Raw genomic sequence first — 26,933 nt, 5'->3', positions numbered from 1 at the left:
AGGCCTCCCTGATGGCAGCCCAGCAACTTACCTACCCTGGAAGCACTGTCTCCTCTGACGTATAAAATTACAAAGAGGTAGTCTGAGATAACAGACTGGCAAAGGCAAACAATACATTCGACAGATTTTTCATTCCTGTATAGAGCAACACCAGGAGATAGTGTCTGTTGCAAAAGTCGGCGTTTGCAGAGCTTTCTAATACAGTTCGGAGTAGTGGGTCGCATACAAATATTATCTACAAGTTCTAGAACGTTTCCACCAACGGTATATCTGCTGCATCTTCAACATTCGCTGGATCGACTACATCACTAGAATCGAGGTTATGCAAATGAAAACATAGCTATGATGGGCAAGACATGTCTCCAGATCAGGATCATCGACTGTCCAAGATCGTCCTCTACGGTGAACTCTCCATTGGGTACCACGACAGACGAGCTCCAAAGAAAAGATTCAAAGATTCGGCCACCAGCGAACCTGTGACAAACGTGAACAACGCCTCTTGAATCTTCGATCTGTGAAGCCAAGTCAGGAGAAAAGGAATAGTAATGGTTTGAATTATGCTAGTTTCACGATATAAATATAAAATGTCGCCTATATGACGTAAGCATATACGTGAGCCAGTGTTGTTACACAAGTAAATGTAACAGAAACAAGTGATACACCTGGCAGTGGAGAAAAGGGCTTATAAACGAGTTTATTATCAATTCAAAACGTAAGCATGTATATAATAATGTGTTGAATGTAGTGTCGACAATTCTAGATATTGTGTGTTTGTATACACGCGGATAAACAGAATTATATTATACCAGTGCATCACTGCCATCAATGCATCATTGTGATTGGTTGGGAGACTGTTTTAATTTATGCAAGCCATGGTTAAATAGAGCATAATGCACAGTTTTGGTGTTCCAAATAAGGCCCCAGAATAAAGGGAAGGGCATTTAAATTTTAGGGAAATTTTGGGGTAATATTGATAGCATGAAGATATTATATACATATTTTATCTTGGCAGTGGTTAAATAAAAAAAATATACAACCTACAATTTGTGCATGCTATTCTTTGCGACATATTTTCGTTGTCTGCAACAGACATGGCCGAGTATCATGTTCGGGAGCTGTCAGAGCAAGATTTTCTTGCAGAAACCGAAGAATTCGTGCAGACGGAGAGAAAGAAACGCTTTGCAAATTTTAATGAAATTGACCTTGACGATTTCGAAACACAGGCTAAAATGTATGCTACCGGTGGCAAAAATTGTCACGTTGCAGCATTTCAAAATGTATTTGTCCAAATTGCAAAATGCGTTGTTTCAGAGGCCCCGTGTAAATGTAACACCCACTGACACAGTCTGGTATTCGTGAAAATAAATTGGGATCTATGATGAAAGAGATTTCGATAGCAGCAAATTTGTTGACAATTCATACAAATCTTATGTTAGGGCAACTGCGTGCGCTGTGTTAGATTCGGCAGGAGTTGAACCCAGACACATTATGTATTTCACGGCACATAAAAACGAAGCTAGTGTTCGGTCTTACACCAACAAACTCACAAATAATCAGAGTCAATGAATGTCCAGTATCCCGTCTCGCAGTTTTGGGTATGAAAACAAATCCTCTGATATAGAAGTGACCGTAGCGATCGAAGCGGGTGTTTCCGACAACGTTATCCGTACCCCAGAAAACACCGGCATAGTACAGCATAGTGTAGCGTCTGGACCAACTCCCACAGAATCTGGCACCGCTTCTATTTCTAATGCCCACAATCAAAGTACACATGCAGCATCTGCTTTGTTCCATATCTGCACCTTTAGTGGACCAATTAATGTCAGCATAACAAACACAAAATAGAAAATTCGACAACGATAATAAGTCCACAGCACATGTTTTCAAAAATGGCGCACAGTGCGCGCTGCCGGTAATGTTCTGCTGATGATAATTTATTCACAGCTATTCATATGTAAATTAAGCGTTGAGCTTGTTCAGTTTATTCAATTTCTAATTATTTGCTAGTTTCTTGCGTCGTGGAAATAAAATTCCATTGATTGTGATGATATCTAAACTTGTTGTTCTGTGCGTTTCTGTATACTGAGCGCGAGTGTGTGATAAAAGATTAAATACTGGTTCCAGGCACAGGCGCTCGTAACGTTTCTTGGCTAATAAAAAATGACCTAAAGTGGGATCGGCATAGTTAGTCAGTCGCCGGTAAATTCCCCTACTACTCATATAATAACACAAGGTAGGAAAGCGTTGACACCATGACATCGAAACTTCCCGAAAATAACACGATTTTCCAAATTATATTTCGATCCGCTTCACACAACTCAAGTATGATATCGGTAGAAACTATCGATCGACTTATATTACCTTTATTCGAACTAAAACGGCTTAAATCCTGTGAAAATCGAAACACCAGAGCAATATGAATCAACCCATCTACGCGGATATTTTGAAGCAGAGGCTCGTGCATGCGCAGCTCCAAACATGCGCAGTTTCAAACATTTACGCATGCTCGGGCCTCTGCTTCAAAATATCCGCGTAGACGGGTTGATTCATATTGCTCTGGTGTTTCGATTTTCACAGGATTTAACCCGTTTTAGTTCGAATAAAGGTAATATAAGTCGATCGATAGTTTCTACCGATATCATACTTGAGTTGTGTGAAGCGGATCGAAATATAATTTGGAAAATCGTGTTATTTTCGGGAAGTTTCGATGTCATGGTGTCAACGCTTTCCTACCTTGTGTTATTATATGAGTAGTAGGGGAATTTACCGGCGACTGACTAACTATGCCGATCTCACTTTAGGTCATTTTTTATTATCCAGGAAACGTTCCGAGCGCCTGTGGTTCCAGGGCCCATTTCATCTGGTCGTGTCGACCAGCCGATGCTCATTACACGTCGTTCGAAAACGACTCTTTCTTATTTTGTAAAAAGGCCGAGAGGGTCGAAAATGCTACAGAAATGAAGTTGGTATAATATAATAGCAATAAACCACCGCCGGAGTCGGGTATACCACTCGATATTGCACAATTCACTCCATATATGCACTCGCTACCGCTCGTGCATATATGTCGTAAATTTTGCAATATCTCGTGGTATACCCGCCTCCGGCGGTGGGTTATTGCTTAAATATACTAGTATATTGTTTTGTGTTTGAGGTCGGAGTAACAATTACCAACTATCTAATTTATTTACATCATGGAAGCCATTTTGTAGACAAGGCCACGTTTTTTGGGCATTCATCGTTGATTACATGTACTTCTAAATTCGTGATATTTGAATATATTGAGACTTGAAATGTTTCAGTTTTCTTTAAAGCGCGGTAGTCGTCGCGCTGCGCATGTTCGACATTTGTGTTGATAATCATTGATTTTCCCACAATCCAATGCGCTCTTCAAATAGGAAATCACAAGTATGAGGTTTGACCTGGGAGCGACTTGCACAGATTACTGTCGGCGAATCCTTCGATGCCTTCCAATCACATGAAAATTACCTAATTAAAGCTTGGAAACGTCAGTTTGTACTCGTTGATCTGCGCAACAGTCAAAGTCGCCATCTTTGTTTATATGAGACTCATATATCTCGCACATGCGCAGCGCGACGACTATCGCGCTTTAAATTCCCCGCCTTTTATATGTTGGCCTTGTTAAGTCCAGATTAAATCTAAGTGATATGGCAGCCGAGTTCTCGTGAAGAACGAAAGAACCACGAGACATGTTTTTCCCCTACAAGTGGTTTTCCATCCTCACCCTTCACTCAACTGTTACCCTGGTCTATAATATCGCATGATTACAGTAATAACAGGTATTAGACAGGTTTTGTTGTAAGAAATAATTCATTAACAAATTGAAATGAAGAACTTGTATTGAATGTAACACGGTCAAAGTGATTTATAGATTGTTGTATTTCCCAAATGGGAAGAAAAATATTGACTTCTGATCATACAACTGACAATGTTGTATCCGGGTTGCAGCAAACGTGTAATTGTTTTTAGAACACCCCGAAGAATGCCGGAATAAACCACGCTTGGTGTGGTTATGCTGGGTTGGACAAAGTTGAATTCCTACATGATACATAGGTCATAGATTAAATGTGAATGTGAATCACAGGAATGCAGGTCACCAGAATATGAATTATACAACGATAACTCGGTAATGGATCTTAACTATAGTATCTCACAAGATTTGAAACAGATATATAAATAAAACGGCACAGGCGTGCGATTTGGCGATTTAAAAGATTGAAAAAAGCACCAAAATGGAAAAAATATTAGTTTTTTTATTTTCAAACTTTTCTGATCAAAGACAATATCAGCAATGTAAAATGGAATCAGTCAGTAAGACATTTAATTGTAACACAGTCCAAATATTGCATGAATTTAATTTGTATGTTCTAAATTGCAAGAAAAATATCAACAGATTTTGTTCAAGTGGTGTATTGACTTTTGCAATAGTTGCGATGAATGCTGGATTGTAGAGGTCAGTGGTGACCTCTGCGGTAGATATGAAATTGTATACTTCTGATGAATAGGAATATAGGCGTGATAAAAGGAATAAATGTTTTAACGCTGGGTGTGGTTATGCTGGGTTGGCCAAAGTTGAATTCCTACATGATACATAGGTCATAGATCAAAGGTGAATGTGAATTACAGGAATGTAGGTCACCAGAACATGAATTATACAACGATAACTCGATAATGAACCTTAACTATAGTATCTCACAAGATTTGAAACAGATATATAAATACAACGGCACAGGCGTGCGATTTGGCGATTTAAAAGATTGAAAAAAGCACCAAAATGGAAAAATATTAGTTTTTTTTTATTTTCAAAGTTTTCTAATCAAAGACAATACCAGCAAATGTCAAATGGAATCAGACATTTATGAAAATTAAGAATTATTATTGATAGAAAATGTGTCAGCAGAAGTTCAAGTCTCATAATGCTTGATTTGATTTTAGACGCAGGGCTCTGGGTGATATATGCCGCAATGGTACACAAAATCACCATGACGATAGCAAACTCACGAAATAGCCTAATGGAATGATTTCCAAATGCTTGACATTCAATGTAAGAAAGATTGACAATAATAATGATCATGTAAACAAACATAAAAGAGTCCCCAACATAATACCTTGAAACTCTCGCAATACCGATTAATCATGGCGTCATGTGACGAGATAACTGTAGTGTTCCAAAGGTATGCTATCTTGTTAATATGTTATGTGACATGTGTGGCTTTGTCGCACAGTGAAGGGGAAATACATTGGGGTTATTGTTTGTGATTGAAACATGTATTGGTGTTCCATAATAGCCCTTCTTGTGTCGTGTATGACTATTTGCGATGGACAAGGTAAGCTCCATTTTAATCTGTGTCTGCGCACAAAAATATACCACCAGAAAATTCGTGACAGTTATTGTAAATATTCAAGCTTTCTTAACATAACCTTAAGAATATTTATATTATAACGCATAATAGGACATCTAATTAAGAAAGTAAAGACTGCAATTGTTTCAAACTCCAATGTATACAATTGCATATTATACGTATCATCATGTTTGAATAAATATTTATCAGATCAACCTATTGGCTCCATGACACTTCCGTAAATGTACACGTACGCCGTGAAAAAATGCATTCAAACAAGTACTTATGTTGACATTGCTCGAAAGGTTATAACAAGTTGACACGAAAGACAGATATTCAACAAACAGCACCATGTCCTACTCAATATTAATTGACATGTTGGTATTTTAACTATAATTACCAATAGTAAGTATAATGTTTTGATGGTGTATACTTCATATGTTTGTATTCACTCACATTAAACGACAGTCAAGCGTGTTTAAATAAAATAGAATGTATTTTTGTTATTTAAAATCACTTTACTTAATGCAAATAAAATGCTATCCCTCTCTCAATAAAATTGGAGTTTATGTGTGCTCATGTCACTCAAATAAGACTAGATCTCATACGTGTATGATCGAGACTGGTGCATTGTTGGCCTACGTTATCCTACATGATACTAACATTTGATGAACAATTAACTATAAAATGAAACAATAAAATCCAATGTTGTAACACGTCCTGTCCAAGGGAAAAGTACTCAATATCAAACTTACCCATCACGCAATGTTTTCTGGTAAACAAACAATGTATAATTTAACTTTTGCGTTTGTGTACCTCACATGGAACCCAGATCGAAACAACACCTACAATAAAGATAATTGTAGTGTTTCATTTTTCGAATCCTTCTCATTAAAATATTAAATATAATGAGAATGAGATGTACAAAGCATTCCATTGTACGTTTAAAATATTTATTTGATGTATCTTGTATTTCTAAGTATTATTACCTGGAGTCACTGGTGCAGATACAGGAACACTACGGACAACTACAACAACAACAACAACAACAACAACAACAACAAAACAACCAACAACGTCGTTAAAAACTACCACACAAATGGCTACAACATTAATGTACAGGGAACCATCCGAAGATCTGATTGCAGAAGGTGGTGTTGAAGTCGAATTGGAAGCAGTGCTATCTACGACTGTCAAGGAGATTGTAAGTCTTGAATTATATTATTTATGTATTGACATAATTACCACGGTGTCATTTGCCGTCACTACACCATTTTTCAATACTCCTCAAATCTCGCCCTCATCACGTGGTATTCCAATTGTTTATAGTTTGATGAAGATGAATTTCGAAAAGTAATGGCTGACTATGCCAATATATGGTGCGCTGAAGATCATGATAACTGTGAGACAGCAGATCCACTTATTGTTCAGTAAGTATTACACAATCGGATGATGATTAGTAATGAAATATGCATACGCCACTGTATCAGAGTTTTCACATTATTGGCTTGCCGCTTTTTAATAATTACTGCAGTTGTCACCCCAGTGTCTGAATGGTTGAGATGCCATGCATTTGTACCACAGTGGGTGTTTCAATATTTTAGTCCACAAAAGAGAAACATAAAAAGAAAATTCAGACATAGTGAATGTTAGTCAAACTAATTACAGAAATCTATGAATGTGACGAATGTTGCCATATTTCATTGAACAATATTGATAATATCAAATAATGTCAAATAATTGCTTTCTTATCATTCATCAAAGTGCAAACGACGTTGTTGTGTATGAAACGAGTGACTGTTCGGATACTGACTACGATTGTGTTGATGACGGCAATATCGTAGTTGGATTCTACATCACTAAACCCTCAGCTTCTCATGAAGTCTTGATGACGAGTGAATCACTCGACGCGATGCTGCGGACATACGAGGAGGAAATAGAAGCAGATCTTGGTTATGGAATAGTACCACCAAACGAAGTTGTAGAAGAGGAAGATAGTTCTGGATTGGAACCGTGGGTGATTGCCTTAATAATATGTTTCCTAATTCTATGCGTCATCGTGTTGATCATTATTCTGGTAGTAAGGAATCGCAGACAAAAAAGGTGAGTTTGTAAAAATACATCACTGCTTTTATGGACACCTTCTGCTTAGATTTATATCCGAAAGTAGCATTTATTTTAGAATAGCATTATAACCAAAGCTGAATCGCCTTATAAGTTCATCTTCTACTACGCAAAATCTACTTCGTTCAATAAGTAGAATGGACATCTATGAGAATTATTTGTTCTGCAATTCCTAATCTAATTCCCTAGTGTTGTCACGAAAATGTTCTTTTCGTCTAAGATTCAATTGTTTGGAAAATAATTATTACCTGTTCATGGTCCCAACAGTGTGAGGTAATTCTCTTTAAATCTATATTTATGGAACCGATTATAACCAAACTATTTGCTGTTACTGCGTAAATACATGTACCGGTTATTGATTCTGATGTCCGAGGCAATGCATTCAAGAAAAGTCAACATTTGAAATTGTGCTAAACATCACAATCTAATTCATAGGTGTCCGAATCCTAAGATGCCACGCATGCAACTTCACAACTGGAGTCAATACAGTCAGACTAATCAAAGAGCGGCATTTTAGTTGACAAGTTTTTTTCAGTGTGTATATGTTATAGTGTATTGCACATACCGGTAGATTAGTGTTCACGCTACACGAAGTACTAGCTAAGGAACGCCCAAACTTATTAAGATTATACACAAAACCTCAGTCATTTAAACTACTAGTATTATGAAAACTTAGTACGTTAACTGTGGATGTATGTATGTTAGTTCAACTGACAATTACAAAACAATATCAAAGCAAATTCAGAAAGTGCAGATTGCAGAATAACAGGAAGTAGCGCAGATTCTCGTCGACATTTTCTTTTCGAGAACAATATCTCTAGATGTTCTCGCAGTGGTTGTCATGTCAGAAATAGCATACCGACAAGAATAGTTATGAATTCAATAGTAAATCTTCCAAATGAACTGAATACAATAGTGTTTTGGGCGCTTAGCCCGAGTTGAGCGTTCACGCACACTTCGTTGGTCCTGCGAAAGATCTGAACCAGCTCTTAAAAACAGGCTAGATCTGTACCTAGCATTTCTTAGCCAGTGCTAAAGAGCTTTGCATGAACGCTCTATTGGATTGACAGACATATATCGCAGTCAATACGTGTGAAGTTTGTCAACTCACATCTTTAGACGATGTATTGTATGAATATCTTACGTAATATATACTGTTTCAGATTGGCCAACATGCCAAAAGAAGAGTTTGACTTGGTTTTGAATGGAACAGGCGCTTCACCTGTTCCAGGTCATGGTAAGCAAAAGAAAGATGAAAGTACCTTAGTCTACAAGGCCTGGATTTTAAGAGCCATGCAAGAAGATGAAATTGGAACGCAAGTACGATCCGCCGATATATTAAGAGCCATGAAAGAAGATGACGTGGGTACACAGGTGCGAACAGCTGACATTGTAAACGAAATGAAAAAAGCCCCATTAGTAACGCACGTTGACGAGACTAAAGATCACAGTCCAAGCACGGCAAGAGCTAGTATTCAATCAGGGTCATCAAGTGATAAACTCATAGAAAGTGACAGGTAAGTTAACTGCATCGTATTTACATTTAATAAACTAATAGAAAGTGACAGGTAAGTTAACTGCATCGTATTTACATTTAATAAACTAATAGAAAGTGACAGGTAAGTTAACTGCATCATATTTACATTTAATAAACTAATAGAAAGTGACAGGTAAGTTAACTGCATCATATTTACATTTAATAAACTAATAGAAAATTACAGGTAAGTTAACTGCATCGTATTTACATTTAATAAACTAATAGAAAGTGACAGGTAAGTTAACTGCATCATATTTACATTTAATAAACTAATAGAAAGTGACAGGTAAGTTAACTGCATCGTAATTACATTTAAAACACTCATAGAAAGTGACGGGTAAGTTAACTGCATCATATTTACATTTAAAACACTCATAGAAAGTGACGGGTAAGTTAACTGCATCGTATTTACATTTAATATACTCAAAGAAAATGACAGGTAAGTTAACTGCATCATATTTACATTTAAAACACTCATAGAAAGTGACAGGTAAGTTAACTGCATCGTAATTACATTTAAAACACTCATAGAAAGTGACAGGTAAGTTAACTGCACCATATTTACATTTAAAACACTCATAGAAAATTACAAGTAAGTTAACTGCATCGTATTTGCATTTAATAAACTCATAGAAAATGGCAGGTAAGTTAACTGCATCGTATTTACATTTAATAAACTCACATAATCTGACGGGTAAATTAACTGCATCCTATTTACATTTAAAACACTCATAGAAAATTACAGGTATGTTAACTGCATCGTATTTACATTGAAAACACTCATAGAAAATTACAGGTAAGTTAACTGCATCGTATTTACATTTAATAAACTCATAGAAAATGACAGGTAAGTTAACTGCATCTTATTTACATTTAATAAACTCACATAATCTGACGGGTAAGTTAACTGCATCGTATTTACATTTAATAAACTAATAGAAAGTGACAGGTAAGTTAACTGCATCGTATTTACATTTAATACACTCATAGAAAATTACAGGTAAGTTAACTGCATCATATTTCCTTTTAATAAACTCACATAATCTGACGGGTAAGTTAACTGCATCGTATTTACATTAAAAACACTCATAGAAAATGACAGGTAAGTTAACTGCATCGTATTTACATTTAAAACACTCATAGAAAATGACAGGTAAGTTAACTGCATCGAAATTACATTTAAAACACTCATAGAAAGTGACGGGTAAGTTAACTACATCATATTTACATTTAAGACACTCATAGAAAGTGACGGGTAAGTTAACTGCGTCATATTTACATTTAAAAAAACTCATAGAAAGTGACAGGTAAGTTAACTGCATCATATTTACATTTAAAACACTCATAGAAAGTGACAGGTAAGTTAACTGCATCGTAATTACATTTAAAACACTCATAGAAAGTGACAGGTAAGTTAACTGCACCATATTTACATTTAAAACACTCATAGAAAATTACAAGTAAGTTAACTGCATCGTATTTGCATTTAATAAACTCATAGAAAATGGCAGGTAAGTTAACTGCATCGTATTTACATTTAATAAACTCACATAATCTGACGGGTAAATTAACTGCATCCTATTTACATTTAAAACACTCATAGAAAATTACAGGTATGTTAACTGCATCGTATTTACATTGAAAACACTCATAGAAAATTACAGGTAAGTTAACTGCATCGTATTTACATTTAATAAACTCATAGAAAATGACAGGTAAGTTAACTGCATCTTATTTACATTTAATAAACTCACATAATCTGACGGGTAAGTTAACTGCATCGTATTTACATTTAATAAACTAATAGAAAGTGACAGGTAAGTTAACTGCATCGTATTTACATTTAATACACTCATAGAAAATTACAGGTAAGTTAACTGCATCATATTTCCTTTTAATAAACTCACATAATCTGACGGGTAAGTTAACTGCATCATATTTCCTTTTAATAAACTCACATAATCTGACGGGTAAGTTAACTGCATCGTATTTACATTAAAAACACTCATAGAAAATGACAGGTAAGTTAACTGCATCGAAATTACATTTAAAACACTCATAGAAAGTGACGGGTAAGTTAACTACATCATATTTACATTTAAGACACTCATAGAAAGTGACGGGTAAGTTAACTGCGTCATATTTACATTTAAAAAACTCATAGAAAGTGACAGGTAAGTTAACTGCATCATATTTACATTTAAAACACTCATAGAAAATTAAAGGTAAGTTAACTGCATCGTATTTACATTTAATAAACTCATAGAAAATGACAGGTAAGTTAACTGCATCGTATTTACATTTAAAACACTCATAGAAATTTACAGGTAAGTTAACTGCATCGTATTTACATTTAAAACACTCATAGAAAATTACAGGTAAGTTAACTGCATCGTATTTACATTTAATAAACTCACATAATCTGACGGGTAAGTTAACTCCATCGTATTTACATTTAAAACACTCATAGAAAATTACAGGTAAGTTAACTGCATCGTATTTACATTGAAAACACTCATAGAAAATTACAGGTAAGTTAACTGCATCGTATTTACATTTAATAAACTCATAGAAAATGACAGGTACGTTAACTGCATCGTATTTACATTTAATAAACTCACATAATCTGACGGGTAAGTTAACTGCATCGTATTTACATTTAATAAACTAACAGGAAGTGACAGGTAAGTTAACTGCATCGTATTTACATTGAAAACACTCATAGAAAATTACAGGTAATTTAACTGCATCGTATTTACATTTAATAAACTCATAGAAAATGACAGGTAAGTTAACTGCATCGTATTTACATTTAATAAACTCACATAATCTGACGGGTAAGTTAACTGCATCGTATTTACATTTAATAAACTCACATAATCTGACGGGTAAGTTAACTGCACCGTAATTACATTTAAGACACTCATAGAAAGTGACGGGAAAGTTACCTGCGTCATATTTACATTTAAAACACTCATAGAAAGTGACAGGTAAGTTAACTGCATCATATTTACATTTAAACACTCATAGAAAATTAAAGGTAAGTTAACTGCATCGTATTTACATTGAAAACACTCATAGAAAATTACAGGTAATTTATCTGCATCGTATTTACATTTAATAAACTCATAGAAAATGACAGGTAAGTTAACTGCATCGTATTTACATTTAATAAACTCACATAATCTGACGGGTAAGTTAACTGCATCGTATTTACATTTAATAAACTAATAGGAAGTGACAGGTAAGTTAACTGCATCGTATTTACATTGAAAACACTCATAGAAAATTACAGGTAAGTTAACTGCATCGTATTTACATTTAATAAACTCACATAATCTGACGGGTAAGTTAACTGCATCGTAATTACATTTAAGACACTCATAGAAAGTGACGGGTAAGTTAACTGCGTCATATTTACATTTAAAACACTCATAGAAAGTGACAGGTAAGTTAACTGCATCATATTTACATTTAAACACTCATAGAAAATTAAAGGTAAGTTAACTGCATCGTATTTACATTTAATAAACTCATAGAAAATGACAGGTAAGTTAACTGCATCGTATTTACATTTAAAACACTCATAGAAAATTACAGGTAAGTTAACTGCATTGTATTTACATTTAAAACACTCATAGAAAATTACAGATAAGTTAACTGCATCGTATTTACATTTAATAAACTCACATAATCTGACGGGTAAGTTAACTGCATCGTATTTACTTTTAATAAACTAATAGAAAGTGACAGGTAAGTTAACTGCATCGTATTTACATTGAAAACACTCATAGAAAATTACAGGTAATTTAACAGCATCGTATTTACATTTAATAAACTCATAGAAAATGACAGGTAAGTTAACTGCATCGTATTTACATTTAATAAACTCACATGATCTGACGGGTAAGTTAACTGCATCGTATTTACATTTAATAAACTCATAGAAAATGACAGGTAAGTTAAGTGCATCGTATTTACATTTAATAAACTCACATAATCTGACGGGTAAGTTAACTGCATCGTATTTACATTTAAAACACTCATAGAAAATTACAGGTAAGTTAACTGCATCGTATTTACATTTAATAAACTCACATAATCTGACGGGTAAGTTAACTCCATCGTATTTACATTTAAAACACTCATAGAAAATTACAGGTAAGTTAACTGCATCGTATTTACATTGAAAACACTCATAGAAAATTACAGGTAAGTTAACTGCATCGTATTTACATTTAATAAACTCATAGAAAATGACAGGTACGTTAACTGCATCGTATTTACATTTAATAAACTCACATAATCTGACGGGTAAGTTAACTGCATCGTATTTACATTTAATAAACTAACAGGAAGTGACAGGTAAGTTAACTGCATCGTATTTACATTGAAAACACTCATAGAAAATTACAGGTAATTTAACTGCATCGTATTTACATTTAATAAACTCATAGAAAATGACAGGTAAGTTAACTGCATCGTATTTACATTTAATAAACTCACATAATCTGACGGGTAAGTTAACTGCATCGTATTTACATTTAATAAACTCACATAATCTGACGGGTAAGTTAACTGCACCGTAATTACATTTAAGACACTCATAGAAAGTGACGGGAAAGTTACCTGCGTCATATTTACATTTAAAACACTCATAGAAAGTGACAGGTAAGTTAACTGCATCATATTTACATTTAAACACTCATAGAAAATTAAAGGTAAGTTAACTGCATCGTATTTACATTGAAAACACTCATAGAAAATTACAGGTAATTTATCTGCATCGTATTTACATTTAATAAACTCATAGAAAATTACAGGTAAGTTAACTGCATCGTATTTACATTTAATAAACTCACATAATCTGACGGGTAAGTTAACTGCATCGTATTTACATTTAATAAACTAATAGGAAGTGACAGGTAAGTTAACTGCATCGTATTTACATTGAAAACACTCATAGAAAATTACAGGTAAGTTAACTGCATCGTATTTACATTTAATAAACTCACATAATCTGACGGGTAAGTTAACTGCATCGTAATTACATTTAAGACACTCATAGAAAGTGACGGGTAAGTTAACTGCGTCATATTTACATTTAAAACACTCATAGAAAGTGACAGGTAAGTTAACTGCATCATATTTACATTTAAACACTCATAGAAAATTAAAGGTAAGTTAACTGCATCGTATTTACATTTAATAAACTCATAGAAAATTAAAGGTAAGTTAACTGCATCGTATTTACATTTAAAACACTCATAGAAAATTACAGGTAAGTTAACTGCATTGTATTTACATTTAAAACACTCATAGAAAATTACAGATAAGTTAACTGCATCGTATTTACATTTAATAAACTCACATAATCTGACGGGTAAGTTAACTGCATCGTATTTACATTTAATAAACTAATAGAAAGTGACAGGTAAGTTAACTGCATCGTATTTACATTGAAAACACTCATAGAAAATTACAGGTAATTTAACAGCATCGTATTTACATTTAATAAACTCATAGAAAATGACAGGTAAGTTAACTGCATCGTATTTACATTTAATAAACTCACATGATCTGACGGGTAAGTTAACTGCATCGTATTTACATTTAATAAACTCATAGAAAATGACAGGTAAGTTAAGTGCATCGTATTTACATTTAATAAACTCACATAATCTGACGGGTAAGTTAACTGCATCGTATTTACATTTAATAAACTAATAGAAAATTACAGGTAAGTTAACTGCATCGTATTTACATTTAATAAACTCATAGAAAATTACAGGTAAGTTAACTGCATCATATTTACATTTAATAAACTCATAGAAAGTGACAGGTAAGTTAACTGCATCATATTTACATTTAAAACACTCATAGAAAATTACAGGTAAGTTAACTGCATCGTATTTACATTTAATAAACTAATAGAAAGTGACAGGTAAGTTAACTGCATCGTATTTAGGTTTAATAAACTCATAGAAAATTACAGGTAAGTTAACTGCATCGTATTTAGGTTTAATAAACTCATAGAAAATGACAGGTAAGTTAACTGCATCGTATTTACATTTAATAAACTCACATAATCTGACGGGTAAGTTAACTGCATCGTATTTACATTTAATAAACTAATAGAAAATTACAGGTAAGTTAACTGCATCATATTTACTTTTAATAAACTAATAGAAAGTGGCAGGTAAGTTAACTGCATCGTATTTACATTTAATACACTCATAGAAAATTACAGGTAAGTTAACTGCATCGTATTTACATTTAATAAACTCACATAATCTGACGGGTAAGTTAACTGCATCGTAATTACATTTAAGACACTCATAGAAAGTGACGGGAAAGTTACCTGCGTCATATTTACATTTAAAACACTCATAGAAAGTGACAGGTAAGTTAACTGCATCATATTTACATTTAAACACTCATAGAAAATTAAAGGTAAGTTAACTGCATCGTATTTACATTGAAAACACTCATAGAAAATTACAGGTAATTTATCTGCATCGTATTTACATTTAATAAACTCATAGAAAATGACAGGTAAGTTAACTGCATCGTATTTACATTTAATAAACTCACATAATCTGACGGGTAAGTTAACTGCATCGTATTTACATTTAATAAACTAATAGGAAGTGACAGGTAAGTTAACTGCATCGTATTTACATTGAAAACACTCATAGAAAATTACAGGTAAGTTAACTGCATCGTATTTACATTTAATAAACTCACATAATCTGACGGGTAAGTTAACTGCATCGTAATTACATTTAAGACACTCATAGAAAGTGACGGGTAAGTTAACTGCGTCATATTTACATTTAAAACACTCATAGAAAGTGACAGGTAAGTTAACTGCATCATATTTACATTTAAACACTCATAGAAAATTAAAGGTAAGTTAACTGCATCGTATTTACATTTAATAAACTCATAGAAAATGACAGGTAAGTTAACTGCATCGTATTTACATTTAAAACACTCATAGAAAATTACAGGTAAGTTAACTGCATTGTATTTACATTTAAAACACTCATAGAAAATTACAGATAAGTTAACTGCATCGTATTTACATTTAATAAACTCACATAATCTGACGGGTAAGTTAACTGCATCGTATTTACATTTAATAAACTAATAGAAAGTGACAGGTAAGTTAACTGCATCGTATTTACATTGAAAACACTCATAGAAAATTACAGGTAATTTAACTGCATCGTATTTACATTTAATAAACTCATAGAAAATGACAGGTAAGTTAACTGCATCGTATTTACATTTAATAAACTCACATGATCTGACGGGTAAGTTAACTGCGTCGTATTTACATTTAATAAACTCATAGAAAATGACAGGTAAGTTAAGTGCATCGTATTTACATTTAATAAACTCACATAATCTGACGGGTAAGTTAACTGCATCGTATTTACATTTAATAAACTAATAGAAAATTACAGGTAAGTTAACTGCATCGTATTTACATTTAATAAACTCATAGAAAATTACAGGTAAGTTAACTGCATCATATTTACATTTAATAAACTCATAGAAAGTGACAGGTAAGTTAACTGCATCATATTTACATTTAAAACACTCATAGAAAATTACAGGTAAGTTAACTGCATCGTATTTACATTTAATAAACTAATAGAAAGTGACAGGTAAGTTAACTGCATCGTATTTAGGTTTAATAAACTCATAGAAAATTACAGGTAAGTTAACTGCATCGTATTTAGGTTTAATAAACTCATAGAAAATGACAGGTAAGTTAACTGCATCGTATTTACATTTAATAAACTCACATAATCTGACGGGTAAGTTAACTGCATCGTATTTACATTTAATAAACTAATAGAAAATTACAGGTAAGTTAACTGCATCATATTTACTTTTAATAAACTAATAGAAAGTGGCAGGTAAGTTAACTGCATCGTATTTACATTTAATACACTCATAGAAAATTACAGGTAAGTTAACTGCATCGTATTTACATTTAATAAACTCACATAATCTGACGGGTAAGTTAACTGCATCGTAATTACATTTAAGACACTCATAGAAAGTGACGGGAAAGTTACCTGCGTCATATTTACATTTAAAACACTCATAGAAAGTGACAGGTAAGTTAACTGCATCATATTTACATTTAAACACTCATAGAAAATTAAAGGTAAGTTAACTGCATCGTATTTACATTGAAAACACTCATAGAAAATTACAGGTAATTTATCTGCATCGTATTTAAATTTAATAAACTCATAGAAAATGACAGGTAAGTTAACTGCATCGTATTTACATTTAATAAACTCACATAATCTGACGGGTAAGTTAACTGCATCGTATTTACATTTAATAAACTAATAGGAAGTGACAGGTAAGTTAACTGCATCGTATTTACATTGAAAACACTCATAGAAAATTACAGGTAAGTTAACTGCATCGTATTTACATTTAATAAACTCACATAATCTGACGGGTAAGTTAACTGCATCGTAATTACATTTAAGACACTCATAGAAAGTGACGGGTAAGTTAACTGCGTCATATTTACATTTAAAACACTCATAGAAAGTGACAGGTAAGTTAACTGCATCATATTTACATTTAAACACTCATAGAAAATTAAAGGTAAGTTAACTGCATCGTATTTACATTTAATAAACTCATAGAAAATGACAGGTAAGTTAACTGCATCGTATTTACATTTAAAACACTCATAGAAAATTACAGGTAAGTTAACTGCATCGTATTTACATTTAAAACACTCATAGAAAATTACAGATAAGTTAACTGCATCGTATTTACATTTAATAAACTCACATAATCTGACGAGTAAGTTAACTGCATCGTATTTACATTTAATAAACTAATAGAAAGTGACAGGTAAGTTAACTGCATCGTATTTACATTGAAAACACTCATAGAAAATTACAGGTAATTTAACTGCATCGTATTTACATTTAATAAACTCATAGAAAATGACAGGTAAGTTAACTGCATCGTATTTACATTTAATAAACTCACATGATCTGACGGGTAAGTTAACTGCATCGTATTTACATTTAATAAACTCATAGAAAATGACAGGTAAGTTAACTGCATCGTATTTACATTTAATAAACTCACATAATCTGACGGGTAAGTTAACTGCATCGTATTTACATTTAATAAACTAATAGAAAATTACAGGTAAGTCAACTGCATCGTATTTACATTTAATAAACTCATAGAAAATTACAGGTAAGTTAACTGCATCATATTTACATTTAATAAACTCATAGAAAGTGACAGGTAAGTTAACTGCATCATATTTACATTTAAAACACTCATAGAAAACTACAGGTAAGTTAACTGCATCGTATTTACATTTAATAAACTAATAGAAAATGACAGGTAAGTTAACTGCATCGTATTTACATTTAATAAACTCACATAATCTGACGGGTAAGTTAACTGCATCGTATTTACATTTAATAAACTAATAGAAAATTACAGGTAAGTTAACTGCATCGTATTTACATTTAATAAACTCATAGAAAATTACAGGTAAGTTAACTGCATCATATTTACATTTAATAAACTCATAGAAAGTGACAGGTAAGTTAACTGCATCATATTTACATTTAAAACACTCATAGAAAATTACAGGTAAGTTAACTGCATCGTATTTACATTTAATAAACTAATAGAAAGTGACAGGTAAGTTAACTGCATCATATTTACATTTAATAAACTCATAGAAAATTACAGGTAAGTTAACTGCATCGTATTTACGTTTAATAAACTCATAGAAAATGACAGGTAAGTTAACTGCATCGTATTTACATTTAATAAACTCACATAATCTGACGGGTAAGTTAACTGCATCGTATTTACATTTAATAAACTAATAGAAAATTACAGGTAAGTTAACTGCATCATATTTACTTTTAATAAACTAATAGAAAGTGGCAGGTAAGTTAACTGCATCGTATTTACATTTAATACACTCATAGAAAATTACAGGTAAGTTAACTGCATTATATTTACTTTTAATAAACTAATAGAAAGTGACAGGTAAGTTAACTGCATCGTATTTACATTTAATAAACTCACATAATCTGACGGGTAAGTTAACTGCATCTTATTTACATTTAATAAACTCACATAATCTGACGGGTAAGTTAACTGCATCGTATTTACATTTAAAACACTCATAGAAAATTACAGGTAAGTTAACTGCATCGTATTTACATTTAATAAACTCATAGAAAATTACAGGTAAGTTAACTGCATCGTATTTACATTTAAGAAATTCACATAATCTGACGGGTAAGTTAACTGCATCGTATTGACATTTAAAACGCTCATAGAAAATTACAGGTAAGTTAACTGCATCGTATTTACATTTAAAACACTCATAGAAAATTACAGGTAAGTTAACTGCATCGTATTTACATTTAATAAACTAATAGAAAGTGACAGGTAAGTTAACTGCATCGTATTTACTTTGAAAACACTCATAGAAAATTACAGGTAATTTAACTGCATCGTATTTACATTTAATAAACTCATAGAAAATGACAGGTAAGTTAACTGCATCGTATTTACATTTAATAAACTCACATGATCTGACGGGTAAGTTAACTGCATCGTATTTACATTTAATAAACTCATAGAAAATGACAGGTAAGTTAACTGCATCGTATTTACATTTAATAAACTCACATAATCTGACGGGTAAGTTAACTGCATCGTATTTACATTTAAAACACTCATAGAAAGTGACAGGTAAGTTAACTGCATCATATTTACATTCAAACACTCATAGAAAATTAAAGGTAAGTTAACTGCATCGTATTTACATTGAAAACACTCATAGAAAATTACAGGTAATTTATCTGCATCGTATTTACATTTAATAAACTCATAGAAAATGACAGGTAAGTTAACTGCATCGTATTTACATTTAATAAACTCACATAATCTGACGGGTAAGTTAACTGCATCGTATTTACATTTAATAAACTCATAGAAAGTGACGGGAAAGTTACCTGCGTCATATTTACATTTAAAACACTCATAGAAAGTGACAGGTAAGTTAACTGCATCATATTTACATTCAAACACTCATAGAAAATTAAAGGTAAGTTAACTGCATCGTATTTACATTGAAAACACTCATAGAAAATTACAGGTAATTTATCTGCATCGTATTTACATTTAATAAACTCATAGAAAATGACAGGTAAGTTAACTGCATCGTATTTACATTTAATAAACTCACATAATCTGACGGGTAAGTTAACTGCATCGTATTTACATTTAATAAACTAATAGGAAGTGACAGGTAAGTTAACTGCATCGTATTTACATTGAAAACACTCATAGAAAATTACAGGTAAGTTAACTGCATCGTATTTACATTTAATAAACTCACATAATCTGACGGGTAAGTTAACTGCATCGTAATTACATTTAAGACACTCATAGAAAGTGACGGGTAAGTTAACTGCGTCATATTTACATTTAAAACACTCATAGAAAGTGACAGGTAAGTTAACTGCATCATATTTACATTTAAACACTCATAGAAAATTAAAGGTAAGTTAACTGCATCGTATTTACATTTAATAAACTCATAGAAAATGACAGGTAAGTTAACTGCATCGTATTTACATTTAAAACACTCATAGAAAATTACAGGTAAGTTAACTGCATTGTATTTACATTTAAAACACTCATAGAAAATTACAGATAAGTTAACTGCATCGTATTTACATTTAATAAACTCACATAATCTGACGGGTAAGTTAACTGCATCGTATTTACATTTAATAAACTAATAGAAAGTGACAGGTAAGTTAACTGCATCGTATTTACATTGAAAACACTCATAGAAAATTACAGGTAATTTAACTGCATCGTATTTACATTTAATAAACTCATAGAAAATGACAGGTAAGTTAACTGCATCGTATTTACATTTAATAAACTCACATGATCTGACGGGTAAGTTAACTGCATCGTATTTACATTTAATAAACTCACATAATCTGACGGGTAAGTTAACTGCATCGTATTTACATTTAATAAACTAATAGAAAATTACAGGTAAGTTAACTGCATCGTATTTACATTTAATAAACTCATAGAAAATTACAGGTAAGTTAACTGCATCATATTTACATTTAATAAACTCATAGAAAGTGACAGGTAAGTTAACTGCATCATATTTACATTTAAAACACTCATAGAAAATTACAGGTAAGTTAACTGCATCGTATTTACATTTAATAAACTAATAGAAAGTGACAGGTAAGTTAACTGCATCGTATTTAGGTTTAATAAACTAATAGAAAATTACAGGTAAGTTAACTGCATCGTATTTACATTTAATAAACTCATAGAAAATTACAGGTAAGTTAACTGCATCATATTTACATTTAAAACACTCATAGAAAATGACAGGTAAGTTAACTGCATCGAAATTACATTTAAAACACTCATAGAAAGTGACGGGTAAGTTAACTACATCATATTTACATTTAAGACACTCATAGAAAGTGACGGGTAAGTTAACTGCGTCATATTTACATTTAAAAAACTCATAGAAAGTGACAGGTAAGTTAACTGCATCATATTTACATTTAAAACACTCATAGAAAATTAAAGGTAAGTTAACTGCATCGTATTTACATTTAATAAACTCATAGAAAATGACAGGTAAGTTAACTGCATCGTATTTACATTTAAAACACTCATAGAAATTTACAGGTAAGTTAACTGCATCGTATTTACATTTAAAACACTCATAGAAAATTACAGGTAAGTTAACTGCATCGTATTTACATTTAATAAACTCACATAATCTGACGGGTAAGTTAACTCCATCGTATTTACATTTAAAACACTCATAGAAAATTACAGGTAAGTTAACTGCATCGTATTTACATTGAAAACACTCATAGAAAATTACAGGTAAGTTAACTGCATCGTATTTACATTTAATAAACTCATAGAAAATGACAGGTACGTTAACTGCATCGTATTTACATTTAATAAACTCACATAATCTGACGGGTAAGTTAACTGCATCGTATTTACATTTAATAAACTAACAGGAAGTGACAGGTAAGTTAACTGCATCGTATTTACATTGAAAACACTCATAGAAAATTACAGGTAATTTAACTGCATCGTATTTACATTTAATAAACTCATAGAAAATGACAGGTAAGTTAACTGCATCGTATTTACATTTAATAAACTCACATAATCTGACGGGTAAGTTAACTGCATCGTATTTACATTTAATAAACTCACATAATCTGACGGGTAAGTTAACTGCATCGTAATTACATTTAAGACACTCATAGAAAGTGACGGGAAAGTTACCTGCGTCATATTTACATTTAAAACACTCATAGAAAGTGACAGGTAAGTTAACTGCATCATATTTACATTCAAACACTCATAGAAAATTAAAGGTAAGTTAACTGCATCGTATTTACATTGAAAACACTCATAGAAAATTACAGGTAATTTATCTGCATCGTATTTACATTTAATAAACTCATAGAAAATGACAGGTAAGTTAACTGCATCGTATTTACATTTAATAAACTCACATAATCTGACGGGTAAGTTAACTGCATCGTATTTACATTTAATAAACTAATAGGAAGTGACAGGTAAGTTAACTGCATCGTATTTACATTGAAAACACTCATAGAAAATTACAGGTAAGTTAACTGCATCGTATTTACATTTAATAAACTCACATAATCTGACGGGTAAGTTAACTGCATCGTAATTACATTTAAGACACTCATAGAAAGTGACGGGTAAGTTAACTGCGTCATATTTACATTTAAAACACTCATAGAAAGTGACAGGTAAGTTAACTGCATCATATTTACATTTAAACACTCATAGAAAATTAAAGGTAAGTTAACTGCATCGTATTTACATTTAATAAACTCATAGAAAATGACAGGTAAGTTAACTGCATCGTATTTACATTTAAAACACTCATAGAAAATTACAGGTAAGTTAACTGCATTGTATTTACATTTAAAACACTCATAGAAAATTACAGATAAGTTAACTGCATCGTATTTACATTTAATAAACTCACATAATCTGACGGGTAAGTTAACTGCATCGTATTTACATTTAATAAACTAATAGAAAGTGACAGGTAAGTTAACTGCATCGTATTTACATTGAAAACACTCATAGAAAATTACAGGTAATTTAACTGCATCGTATTTACATTTAATAAACTCATAGAAAATGACAGGTAAGTTAACTGCATCGTATTTACATTTAATAAACTCACATGATCTGACGGGTAAGTTAACTGCATCGTATTTACATTTAATAAACTCACATAATCTGACGGGTAAGTTAACTGCATCGTATTTACATTTAATAAACTAATAGAAAATTACAGGTAAGTTAACTGCATCGTATTTACATTTAATAAACTCATAGAAAATTACAGGTAAGTTAACTGCATCATATTTACATTTAATAAACTCATAGAAAGTGACAGGTAAGTTAACTGCATCATATTTACATTTAAAACACTCATAGAAAATTACAGGTAAGTTAACTGCATCGTATTTACATTTAATAAACTAATAGAAAGTGACAGGTAAGTTAACTGCATCGTATTTAGGTTTAATAAACTCATAGAAAATTACAGGTAAGTTAACTGCATCGTATTTAGGTTTAATAAACTCATAGAAAATGACAGGTAAGTTAACTGCATCGTATTTACATTTAATAAACTCACATAATCTGACGGGTAAGTTAACTGCATCGTATTTACATTTAATAAACTAATAGAAAATTACAGGTAAGTTAACTGCATCATATTTACTTTTAATAAACTAATAGAAAGTGGCAGGTAAGTTAACTGCATCGTATTTACATTTAATACACTCATAGAAAATTACAGGTAAGTTAACTGCATCGTATTTACATTTAATAAACTCACATAATCTGACGGGTAAGTTAACTGCATCGTAATTACATTTAAGACACTCATAGAAAGTGACGGGAAAGTTACCTGCGTCATATTTACATTTAAAACACTCATAGAAAGTGACAGGTAAGTTAACTGCATCATATTTACATTTAAACACTCATAGAAAATTAAAGGTAAGTTAACTGCATCGTATTTACATTGAAAACACTCATAGAAAATTACAGGTAATTTATCTGCATCGTATTTACATTTAATAAACTCATAGAAAATGACAGGTAAGTTAACTGCATCGTATTTACATTTAATAAACTCACATAATCTGACGGGTAAGTTAACTGCATCGTATTTACATTTAATAAACTAATAGGAAGTGACAGGTAAGTTAACTGCATCGTATTTACATTGAAAACACTCATAGAAAATTACAGGTAAGTTAACTGCATCGTATTTACATTTAATAAACTCACATAATCTGACGGGTAAGTTAACTGCATCGTAATTACATTTAAGACACTCATAGAAAGTGACGGGTAAGTTAACTACGTCATATTTACATTTAAAACACTCATAGAAAGTGACAGGTAAGTTAACTGCATCATATTTACATTTAAACACTCATAGAAAATTAAAGGTAAGTTAACTGCATCGTATTTACATTTAATAAACTCATGGAAAATGACAGGTAAGTTAACTGCATCGTATTTACATTTAAAACACTCATAGAAAATTACAGGTAAGTTAACTGCATCGTATTTACATTTAAAACACTCATAGAAAATTACAGATAAGTTAACTGCATCGTATTTACATTTAATAAACTCACATAATCTGACGAGTAAGTTAACTGCATCGTATTTACATTTAATAAACTAATAGAAAGTGACAGGTAAGTTAACTGCATCGTATTTACATTGAAAACACTCATAGAAAATTACAGGTAATTTAACTGCATCGTATTTACATTTAATAAACTCATAGAAAATGACAGGTAAGTTAACTGCATCGTATTTACATTTAATAAACTCACATGATCTGACGGGTAAGTTAACTGCATCGTATTTACATTTAATAAACTCATAGAAAATGACAGGTAAGTTAACTGCATCGTATTTACATTTAATAAACTCACATAATCTGACGGGTAAGTTAACTGCATCGTATTTACATTTAATAAACTAATAGAAAATTACAGGTAAGTTAACTGCATCGTATTTACATTTAATAAACTCATAGAAAATTACAGGTAAGTTAACTGCATCATATTTACATTTAATAAACTCATAGAAAGTGACAGGTAAGTTAACTGCATCATATTTACATTTAAAACACTCATAGAAAACTACAGGTAAGTTAACTGCATCGTATTTACATTTAATAAACTAATAGAAAATGACAGGTAAGTTAACTGCATCGTATTTACATTTAATAAACTCACATAATCTGACGGGTAAGTTAACTGCATCGTATTTACATTTAATAAACTCATAGAAAGTGGCAGGTAAGTTAACTGCATCGTATTTACTTTTAATAAACTAATAGAAAGTGGCAGGTAAGTTAACTGCATCATATTTACATTTAATACACTCATAGAAAGTGACGGGTAAGTTAACTGCATCGTATTTGCATTTAATAAACTCATAGAAAATGACAGTTGATAAATTCAAATAAAGTATTAGGAAAGTGATTTCTTATGATTGCGTTGTGATAACTCTCACTTTGTACACCGTAACAGATTGGGAAATGAAGTGGAATGTGCTAATTATCCTGCTCGAACTATTCCTGTCGGAAATGACGCAACGATGGCCATACCAACTGACAACGATGGTTATGAAGAGCTTGAAAAAATAAATGAACCAGACGATCATGTCTATGAGTTACTGCGTGTGATTACGTAATAAATGAATGTCATAATCGTATAGTGGAATTTGTAAAAATTAAAAAACAATCCCCCGCTGCCGAAATTCGAACCCACTCTGTAAGATGACCGTTAAATGAATACCACAATACACCACCAAGTTGCGCCCTCATTTTCGGGAAGCTTCTGTGACGCCATAAAAACGTTCGTGGATGAAAGCAATGTCGTTCCAGTCGAAAACTGTGTCACTCCTCGTCGTCTACAATACCGTAGAATCTCTCGAAAACAGAATTTCAATTGATGGACGGCTGCATGATGGCAAAACGATATCGACGGTTTGCTTGGCGTTCGTTTCATCTATTCACGTCATAGAAGCTTTTCCTTGCTAAAAGACGCGAAAGTTGAACTTCATTTAAAGGGCGGTGGTCGTAGCGCCGCGTCGTGTTCGATATGGGACTCATAGCAACGTATGCAACGCGTGTAAAGTACATTGTTTATTCACATGAAATTCTAACACGCGCTGCGCGACGACCACCGCGCTTTAATAACATTTTAATGCTACTCACTGTATATTTGTACGGTAGACACTCTTATTGATGAAAGTGTGATGGTTTAGTTGTTGTTGTTTTACCAAATTCATTTAATCACGTGAGACCAATGGAACTTGATCAGAACAACAGCATTTATTTACAGTGTGTCTTCAACTTTCGTCGGTAACCAAAGGAAGGTTCGATTGATGAAATGTGTGAGGGTGTTGGGGCACGTGGTTCTATTCGAGTAGGTCGAAATATACGTTTTCAAACTTTACGAATATACAACGACAACTAGACTCACTCACTCACTCACTCACTCACTCACTCGCTCGCTCACTTATGTTAGTGTTTTTTTCTAGAACGGGAACTTTGTCACAGACATCGGACACCCTCGTCTGTTTAGCTTGCTTTATAATAATTATAAAAATAATTTTTGCTGTCAACCATGTACACTTATAAAGCTAGTAATAAACATATGCGATACATATATATCGTCACGTACAACACGGTGAGATTGCTTAGTAGTGGC

The 26,933-nt window shown here is 32.2% G+C and overlaps 1 protein-coding gene across 1 annotated transcript; it reads left to right on the top strand.

Moving 5' to 3' along the window:
* Window positions 1–1,091: 1,091 nt before the first annotated feature.
* LOC146738301 (uncharacterized) lies at window positions 1,092–25,932 on the top strand. Its single transcript, XM_085503911.1, has 7 exons — window positions 1,092–1,231; window positions 1,590–1,765; window positions 6,344–6,567; window positions 6,693–6,793; window positions 7,128–7,466; window positions 8,651–9,004; window positions 25,749–25,932. Exons 1-7 carry the CDS (start codon window positions 1,092–1,094, stop codon window positions 25,909–25,911), a joined length of 1,497 nt encoding a protein of 498 aa, XP_085360037.1. The 3' UTR covers window positions 25,912–25,932.
* The last annotated feature ends 1,001 nt before the right edge of the window (window positions 25,933–26,933 follow it).

This window comes from Saccoglossus kowalevskii, chromosome 9 (genome assembly GCF_978046115.1).
Source record: "Saccoglossus kowalevskii chromosome 9, keSacKowa6.1, whole genome shotgun sequence".
Lineage (NCBI taxonomy): Eukaryota > Metazoa > Hemichordata > Enteropneusta > Harrimaniidae > Saccoglossus > Saccoglossus kowalevskii.
This window is presented reverse-complemented; position numbering and strand designations above follow the sequence as displayed.